The sequence below is a fragment of the Styela clava genome, chromosome 13 (genome assembly GCF_964204865.1).
Source record: "Styela clava chromosome 13, kaStyClav1.hap1.2, whole genome shotgun sequence".
Lineage (NCBI taxonomy): Eukaryota > Metazoa > Chordata > Ascidiacea > Stolidobranchia > Styelidae > Styela > Styela clava.
In genome coordinates, this window is record NC_135262.1 from 4,476,337 (window position 1) to 4,485,918 (window position 9,582).

A 9,582-nucleotide genomic window follows, 5' to 3' on the forward strand; every position below is an offset into this window, starting at 1 on the left:
TTCTAAATATTTGATTACAATGGAATTTGATCTTGGTATTGATGAAAATGAACACAAGAACATAATGATGACGAAACTTGATGATTTGAGAATAAAGAAACGCCATTCTGATCTCACAATCAAAGTAGGAAGTGAAGAGTTCCTGGTTCACAAGAACATGATGTCAGCTGGTTCTGATTACTTCCATGCGATGTTGTCACATGATAACTTGGAGACTAACACAGGAATTGTTGACATGCAAGATGTTGATGTGGAATCGGTAAAAATTTGCATTGATTACATTTACACTGGAAAAGCTTCAATTACTTTGGAAAAAAGTGAACAACTACTCCGTGTTGCAACTTTGATGCAGTTATCAGTACTTTGTGAGAAGATAGCTGAATTTCTGAAAGCTCACATAAATTCGAAATCCTTCTTTAACATTAAACAACTTGCAACATTGTTTGATAATGCCAATTTGGAAACAATCTGCGACAATTATGCTGTATCAAACATGGGCGCAATCCTGCTAGAAAACGAATTTAAACTTCTTGATATGGACTATATTTTGTTCCTAATAAGTACCAAGAATCAATCATATTCCGAAGATTCTAAGCTTGCGGCATTGTTGATCTGGATCAAAGCAGATGTTGAGAACCGACGTGAGAACTTCGTTTCAATGTTGCAGCAGCTTAATCAGCATAATATTTCATCAAATTACATTAGATATCTCACTGAAAATGAGAGTTTATGCTTCGAATCAGCAGAGTGCATGAAACTGTTTGTAACGATTATGGTGAGTGAGTCGACAAGTATTCCTGCCAGTGTCCCGCAACATTCAACTCCGATACGAAATGCTCTAGCGGTTTTTGATAAATCATCCTCAACACTGCGTACATATAAACCTGCAGAAAATAAGTGGGCAGAATTTTGCAAACTTGAGGCTGATAGAGTGACAGGAAATTTTACTTCTGTCTTGTTGCATGATTACTTATACTTAATCAAACAGGATCGCAAAGTTTACCGAATTAATATGAATAAGGAGGATTCGTCTTGGGATGAACTTGCAAGTTTAATAGGAAACCATGGAGGTTTCATTACTGCAACTGTTCATAACGGTGTTGTTTACGTCGGAGGTGAGAATGCGATAGAGCAATACAGCTACAGAAGAAACGAATGGATCGAACTTCTGAAAGACGATGTTGTGAGAACACAGTACACTTTGATTGGAAGCCTGGATCATATATATTGTTTGGGTGGCCACTCGAAAGTAAGTCTGAAAAATGTAACGAAGTACTGTACTGAGACAGGTATTTGGTCATCAGTGAATCCCATGAGGTTTGCAAGACGAACTCCTGCTGTTGCTGTATACGCAGATAGTCTTTATGCAGCGGGTGGATATAATGAGGGTAGAGTAACTCATGCAGAATGTTTTGATTTGAAAACACAGACATGGGTTACGCTGAAACCAATGGCTATTCCCCGTACCTGCTTTCGACTCTGTGTTATTGGAAGTGAATTGTTTGCAGTTGGAGGGGAAGAAACTGGCACTAACTCAATTGAAAAGTTCAATTTGTCAGAGAAGACATGGCATCATGTAACAAATCCTACTGGAATGGATATAAGATCAATGGCAACAGAATCAGTGCGGATTAATGATTGAGATTTAAAACTTGAAGCGTTTCTGACTGGCTTTCAGTATAATGACCTGATTTCTGATATTTGCCTAAAATGTGGAAAGAAGCTTGATGGGTATTCCTCAAAGAAAACTTTTTTCATTGCATTCATCAGAAAATCTGATTTCATTCACATTAGCGCTGAACGAACTTCATTCGCCGTGATCAATGAGTCCGGTTATAGTGCAATGGCCAGAGCATAAAGGTTTGACCTTATCTATCATCTATTCATGGTTATTTTGGCTGAATTGTTTTTTGATATGGTCTTCCAATTCTTAAATGCACGACGGTTGGTGCATCGCGCTTGCTATCGCACATTGGTCCTCTGCGTTTTGTCACTTTTGTGTTTGTTCGTTTGTTGTTGTCTTGTTTTATAGCAGAGCGACCGAAATAAAATTGATTGATTGATTGATCTGTTGAGCCTGCGTGAATCTGCAGGTTTAAATCCTGTGGGGATAATTAACTCCTTGCCACTGTAGGGTGGTTCACGTAGCCGCTGGTCAGTTACGATTTCCTCTGCCATCAAGTTCATGCCTAATTAGTGTCTACTAGATACAATTAAATTGTAAAAACATGCACTAAATCCACTAATTTTAACTTTTTTACCAGGGAAATTCTGCATTCATTTTGTATTTTCTTTTCTCTATTCTTATTAATTGTAACTGTTCATTCATTGCGTTATACTTTTATAATGTAGAATTGCCAAAGGAATTCAGTTTAATCATGATAAGAATTTGATGAAAACTGGATTCACATAACTTATAGAATAGGGATACAGAGTGTTTGGGGTGCCATGTAATGTTGCAAAAACATACAATATTTAGGTGATAAAACAATTTGTAATTAGACCGGCCTTACTTCAATCGTACTATAAGTGAATTGTATAGTATTTCCATATAAGATTTGCGATAGCATTGATATTGCTTTTTGAATCTTATATTCAAACGAATCCATGTTTTTATACATGAAATGGAGTATAAGAAACCGCTTTAGTCCTGACATAAAGCTCATAACTGGGCAATGCCAATCGAAGATAAGATTTGCGGAAAACATGTAACAGCAAGTTCCTCACTGCTGCAGATGTATGGGCATATTCAATAGATAAATAGGCAAATCTTCTTTGCTTCCATATTTAGAATAGTGAGAGACCAATTTAGTAAAAATGTGCCATGCCTGTTCTAAAATATATAATTTTAAACAACACTATCACTGAACTGACAATTTTATTGTTCGTGATAGCAGCTAAATGCAGTTTATATCACAGATGCGAGTTTATCAAATCAAAAAAATACCGATAATATAATCATTTTAGGTGAGTGAACACGTACCACCACTTCATGGCAAAGCCTTCCATATTATATTCTGTATGTTTTAAAAATATATCTATGGTTTTGTTTGCTCCTGATTTCATAATCAGTTTTTATTGATTTATTTTTATCGATCATTTCATTGCCTTTCGTGCTGATTATAGAGTGGAACTAAACTTATACTCATTTAAAAAAATATTTTCCAGTGTTTTCATTAATCTGAGATAGTGAATTAGTGAAAGTAACTGAAAATGAATGTTGATCTTGGTATCAATAAGGCAGAGCATAATGAACTGCTATTAAAGAAGCTTGATCGTATAAGAAGAAAAAATCAGCATTCTGATCTCACAATTAAAGTAGGAAGTGAAGAGATCCTGGTTCACAAGAATATAATGTCGGCGGGTTCTGATTATTTTGATGCAATGTTGTCTCATGATAATGTGGAAAGCAAATCTGGAATTGTTGACATGCAAGATGTTGATGTAGAATCGGTAAAGCTTTGTATTAATTACATTTACATCGGAGAGGCTTCAGTCACTGGTACCCTTGATAAATGTGAGAAACTACTTCATGTAGCATGCATGATGCAGTTATCAATTCTTTGTGATAAAATTGCAGATTTTCTGCAATCTCAACTCAGCCCCCAGTCATTCTGTAACATAAAGAGAATTGCGGATAAGTATGATTGTAAAAACTTGTCTGAGTTTTGCCAAATATATGCATCTGAAAATCTGGGTATGGTTGCCAGAGAGGCGGAATTCAATAGTCTTGACTTTGACTATATATCTTTATTAATTGGTTCAACAGTTGTGAAACATCCGGAAGATTCAAAACTTGCTATAGTTTTGCAATGGATTAAAGCTGATATCATAAATCGCCAAAAAAATCTCTATGGTTTGATGTCTAAACTGGATCTTGGGAATATTTCATCTACGTATTTGAAATTTCTTTTGGAAAATGAAAGAGTTTTTTATGAATCACCAGAATGTATGAAAATGTTGTTTTTGACACAGCTGAGTGATGCTGATATTGAAAGCCTAACACCAGAGTCTGCACACTCGTCTCCAAGAATGGCAAATGCTCTTCTTGTACTTGATACTAAATCTCAATCTCTTCAAGCGTTTGTAGCAGAAAAAAAGGTTTGGACAAAGCTTCAATCCTTGCCTGAATTTATGCTTTATAACAGATTTGCGATCGTTATTTTGACAGGATTTCTATATGTTTTGATGGATACCAAGGTTTATCGGCTGAATTTAACCTCTAGGAAGCCTAGCTGGACAATTATGCGTAGTATGAAACACAAACATGGATGTAACATTCGGGCAGCGATTTATAATAATTGTATTTATGTCACTGGTGATGGTAGAATGGAAAAATACAATCCTAAAGACTATGGTTGGCAGGATGTGAATTGTAATAGAACCCCTGTAACAAGTTGTGCTCTGGCCAGTGCTTTTGGTTTTCTATATACAATTGGTGGCGAAGAAAATGATGAAAATGAAAAAGACTGTGAAAATGAAGACGATGATGAAAATAATGAAGAAGAGTCCTCATATGTACTTCCATTAGCAGATGTTAACTGTTATTCCTATTCATCAGGTTGGTCTCCTGTTCCTCCAATGAATGTTGGCAGATATACTCCTGCAGCAAGTGAATTCTGTGGTAAATTATATGTTGCGGGAGGGGCAAGTACTAAACGATTGAATGATGTTGAGTGCTTTGATCCAAAAACCAATATTTGGACAGTTCTTGCTCCCATGGAAAAGCGTCGAGATGAATTCATTCTTTGTATTATTGATCATAAATTATTTGCTGTCGGTGGTGAATGGGGCAGTGACCAATTTGATGGACATGGCATGGAAACTTATGATGCGGACACAGAAGAATGGAGTATTCTTGAAAACTTGGAGGGTTGCAGATTTGATTCACTTTGTAGTGTTGCCCACTGTTTTGAATTAGATGAACTGAATGCCTTGGAAAAATGATACATGTAATCTGTATGCAGCTTCATATTCATTTTTGAATTCTGCAATTTATGATAAAAAATAATATGTTTTTATAATAACTTTAACAGGCTAATTTCACATGTGACATTGTTTGATTTGGCTTTTTGCAATTAATTTACTGCCATATAATTTTCCACACCTGATTTACGGTAGATATTTCATCCCAATCTTTCCAGTTTGAATTAACTGACTACCAGTTATGACAATCGTGCAGCAATTTTGAGGATGCTGACATTAATAGTTGTGGGGGTGTTACTTTGAAATGTTCAAAGGTTTTGGTATGGTGGTTGGAAAGTTTTTTCTATGTCTGGGCATTTTATTGTTAATAAGATGTTGTTATTATGTGAGCTATGCAGTATGTGTGAAGTAATGATACTTAATACTGACCCCAATTCTTGACCAAAGAAGAGGTAATTTTTCTCAATTTTATCTTTTATTACTCCCGCTTATGATGTGAACTTTGATAAACACTATATTTGATTTAAAAACAAAGCACAATTGCAGACTTTCAATGGTAAAAATCGGAGTCAAAAGTTTTTACGATACCAGTATTAAAGAAGACTTACATATACAGATTTTTTATATCTTAGGAGTCAAAAATGGGGACAAATTTCTTCACAGCTTAGCTGCTTAATGAATGAACATTATATTGATTATGCTGTACTAAGTAAGGGCCACCTATGTTATTTCATCTTCTCACAAATACATTGCTCTTCTAATTCTTTCAAGCCGCGAGTCCTAATTCTTTCAAGCCACGGACTCGCAACTCGAACCTGTTCCATACTGGATAGGATTTACATATTTATCCCGGAAAGAGGAAAACCAGTAAGACAGCTTAATTACATGGCGAACTGCGGCCTCTCACCAATCCAGGTCGGGTATGGGATTAGTTAGTTGGAATCAGTTAATTGTCTCAAATGCATGGACTCAATGTTGAGGCCGTAACCGACCAGTGGTTACAGTTAAATGAACCGTCTTACGGTGACGAGGACTCCAGCAATCGCTCCAGAAGTATGTGTACCAATATGGAGGTAACTAATTTTGTTCGCCTACTTCACGTCAAGTCGTGTAAAGAAACGGAAGCCTATGGGCAGGGGGTATATTCACTTGGCTAACACAAACAGCCCTCAAACTCGTAATAGAACTCAAATAAGGAAAATCGAAATAAAATTATGACCTAACCCGGTACACATACTACGAGAGTACCATTGGGTTTTTGATGCCTAGAATTCCTGGTTAATGCTTCAGATCAAATCGTAAGATGATATACATAGCTTAGTGATGTCTATGTTATGTCCATAATATACCATTTAAGCATCCTGAACAGTTGTGTGTTTGCCCACAAACAGCCAGAAATGACCAATCAAATACCAACTACCAAATATTTCAAAATCTCCACCTTTCTTATAATAATTCTTATAATAGACTACTGCATTTAAAGCTTCCACTCTCACATAGCACTTGGCTGAAAATTAATACATCGCTGTTAGGTTTTTCGTATTTATTACAATTACAAACCAAGCCTAAAACAGTGATTCTTTTTCATAGGATGTGCATATATTAATCACAAAATCAAGCAAACACTTGTGGATATAATGATTCATCCAAATTTGGATAATCACAAAATTATTTAAAATGAATCTACTGATAAATCACATTATGGTATATTGTGATAACAATACAAAAATGATTGTAAAATTGAATGATTTCACAAACAAGATTAGCTGCTTTCTTTTAGAGCAGGTAATTATTCTTAACTGGGAGCCACAATCCTAGGCACCAAGTGGGATTTGCAAAATAAAACACTCTAAATGACTCTGTGAACCTTTGTAGTCAACAGATAACGGTCAAACTTAGTATATACAGACTCGCTATTGTAAACGTAATAATATGTAGAAAAATGTTAAAGTTTCTATTGCCCAAGAATGACAGTTAAGTTTAATAAGTTACCTTAATTAACCAAGGTAAAACGAGACAGTCTGGAATGTGCATAATTCTTGTATTCGTGGAATGGTGAAGCCCATGAGTACTAAAACCCTATGGAAAGAGGCTGGGAACCACAGTTTTAGAGCATGCTTCCATGTTTGACCATATTAGGAGATGGATTAAATCAAAATGACTCCACGATTAGAGGTACAAATGCAAAAAATCAATTATTATAGTCTCGATCCAGGCATTTTTTCATCCAGATAATGCGCCAGAAGAAATAATCTATCAGTACCAAAAAGCAGTTGGGGTTTACCATTATGCTCCACTACATATGATGGCAACCCAAACGCACCATAGCTTACAGCCTCATTGGTTGTTTTCTTCAAAGCTTCTTTGATCTCTGGATCAGATGTCATGGCAACCAGTTTATTTGCAGTTTCATCAGACAGATTTGCCGCAAGACAGGCTTCTCTGAGACTACTGTCCTCAGTGATATCTTGATCATTGAAGTATATCCTCGAATACAATTGTGTTGATACATTGACAAGGTGTTCAGGACATTCTTGTTTTACGGCTGTAAGCAACCTCTGAGCTTTCATGGATCCTTTGACAATCATTACGTTCATCACATCCGTTGGAAATTTGAATTTCACGTCATAGTATTCCGCAAGTCGATAGAGGTCTTTTGTCATGTAACTAGAAAATATAAGTAGTAGATGAGTATTAAAATAATCCCAGATTCAAACACTCAATCAATATCTATTACTACCGTGTTTCCCCGAAAATAAGACCTAGCCTGAATTTTTAATTTTTGAATATATGTTTAGCAGTTTTTTTAAATAAAAATGTGTTATTTATGTAAATGGATAAGTAAAGTATTAACTAAATGGATATCGGTTTTCATATTTCGTTTATTTGAAAATCTCGTAATTCACTACTTGTAATTTGTTTTTGATAAATGAAAATAAAAGATATCCAAAACTAGGCCCTAGTGGTCTTTTTCAAAAGAAAATTTCCGGGGAAACACGGCACTAGGATATTGAGTATTGAACTACAGACCCTATCTACTGTCTTCTTCCTACCATGGATTGGTATGCCACAAGCACACTTGACCGATATAGTATCGAAGTGATAAATTTAAGTGTAACATGATCTCTTTTCACAATATAGCAAGTAGATTTATTAGCTCTCATTGGTTGCTTGCTTCCGTGGAGAGAGATTATGTTATTCTTATTAGCAATGGTTGTTAAAATATGAAGTTTATCTTAGCGAAATACTTTGAGACTAGTCACAATATACTTGAGTATTTGATGATCAGCAAAGTAAATTGACTATCATTGTGTTAAATAAAGAATATGGCTCCTAGTGTGCCAAATCATAAATGTGTGTGTACATAGTTTAATGGCCGAATTATCCTCTTTGATATTCCGCTCACAATTAGCCAATTCCATAAACCAAAGATGAAGATGGAATTCACCCTTCTGCTGAATAAGAATAGTCTAGAACAGGGTGGTCCAAACCCGGCCCGCTGCTTCATTATCTGTGGCCCGCGTCACACTCGAAGAGTAATCAAAAAATCGCATTTCGTGTGGTTTCGTCATAAAATTAATAATCAGAAAAATCTTTTGACATATTGTCGCCACTAATGTCACTGAATTAAATAGTGTTATGGCTAACTGAGGCAACTTAAATAATGTGCTTGTTAGTCTAAATTGTTATCTAGTTTTCTAACTTTTTGGTCGGAAATATATGCTAACAATATAGGCATCAGAGAAAACTAAAAATCGAATGCGGCTTCTATTAGCCTAGAATGGCTATGCCTGAAAACTATGTGTTTGCACAATAAAAGTGTTTGTTTTGTATTGCACTGTTTACCTATTCTTGGCTTTATTGTGGCCCGCGAACAATGCAAAAATAATTTTGTGGCCCGCTGAGCCGACAACTTTGGACCACCCTGGTCTAGAAGGAAGTGTATTACAAAGTAGCTGATATAGATCATAATAACCATCAAGGTGACCAAATCCTATTAGTCTATATACCTTGCTCTAGCAGGCAGCATTCCTGGTGGTTGGTTCCCAGTGCTTTGCATGATTCCAGCAATAAGGGCAGGTTTGAGTTGCAAATCCATTTTTGTCCATTGTTCACTCATTCGAGTTAAAACATGGAATGCTATGCAAGCATATGGAGATAAAACATCATAGAATAGTTGAACTGTCTTCTTAGGAACTGACATTTTAGTAACAGGCCTAAGTGCCTGATAGAAACATAGAACAGTAGAATGGCATGACAATAAATTTTTTAAACAAAGCCTCAGCCTGGTCAAAAATGAAACCCTTCCCTGGTCCCCCAAATCCTGTGCTTACAAGAGGCGAACTCATAAAAATCCAAGGTACTAGATTATCATGATTTGACAGGTTTTTTATTCCAATTCAAGAAGTGACCTAACCCTGGAGTTGTGGACTAGACAATTTATTGATTAGAATAGGATTTACATATTCATTCCGGGGGAGAGAAAAGTCAATAAGACGGCTTACCCATATGCAGATATGGCGAACCACGGCCTCTCGCCCGGTTACTATACCATGTCGGGTATGGACTTGATTAGTTAGTTATTTGTTTTCGGTAGCATGGACTCAATGGTCATGGTGGAGGAAGCCTACATGAACCACCCTACGGCGGGCAGCG

General features: G+C 36.1%; 3 protein-coding genes across 3 annotated transcripts; 2 read left to right on the plus strand and 1 right to left on the minus strand.

The window, feature by feature from the left end:
- The first annotated feature begins 19 nt into the window (after positions 1–19).
- Positions 20–1,642, plus strand: LOC120332516 (kelch-like protein 8). The gene has a single exon (XM_039399780.2). It carries the CDS (start codon positions 20–22, stop codon positions 1,640–1,642), a length of 1,623 nt encoding a protein of 540 aa, XP_039255714.2.
- Positions 1,643–2,576: 934 nt separating this feature from the next.
- On the plus strand, positions 2,577–5,591 carry LOC144431176 (kelch-like protein 30). The gene has a single exon (XM_078118997.1). The coding sequence runs from the start codon at positions 3,214–3,216 to the stop codon at positions 4,945–4,947; it is 1,734 nt and encodes a 577-aa protein (XP_077975123.1). The 5' UTR covers positions 2,577–3,213; the 3' UTR covers positions 4,948–5,591.
- Positions 5,592–6,454: 863 nt separating this feature from the next.
- Positions 6,455–9,246, minus strand: LOC120332536 (glutathione S-transferase kappa 1-like). Its single transcript, XM_039399805.2, has 2 exons — positions 8,937–9,246; positions 6,455–7,593 (listed from the first exon to the last, which is right to left on the minus strand). The coding sequence occupies exons 1-2, from the start codon at positions 9,128–9,130 to the stop codon at positions 7,125–7,127; spliced, it is 663 nt and encodes a 220-aa protein (XP_039255739.2). The 5' UTR covers positions 9,131–9,246; the 3' UTR covers positions 6,455–7,124.
- Between the last annotated feature and the right edge of the window lie 336 nt (positions 9,247–9,582).

Bases quoted from the DNA above. Each gene is read 5' to 3' on its own strand.
- LOC120332516 (XM_039399780.2), top strand. From the start codon at position 20: ATGGAATTTGATCTTGGTATTGATGAAAATGAACACAAGAACATAATG.
- LOC144431176 (XM_078118997.1), top strand. From the start codon at position 3,214: ATGAATGTTGATCTTGGTATCAATAAGGCAGAGCATAATGAACTGCTA.
- LOC120332536 (XM_039399805.2), bottom strand. From the start codon at position 9,130: ATGTCAGTTCCTAAGAAGACAGTTCAACTATTCTATGATGTTTTATCT. The intron at 7,594-8,936 runs GTATATAGACTA...TATATTTTCTAG, and splicing joins ATGCTGCCTGCTAGAGCAAG to TTACATGACAAAAGACCTCT.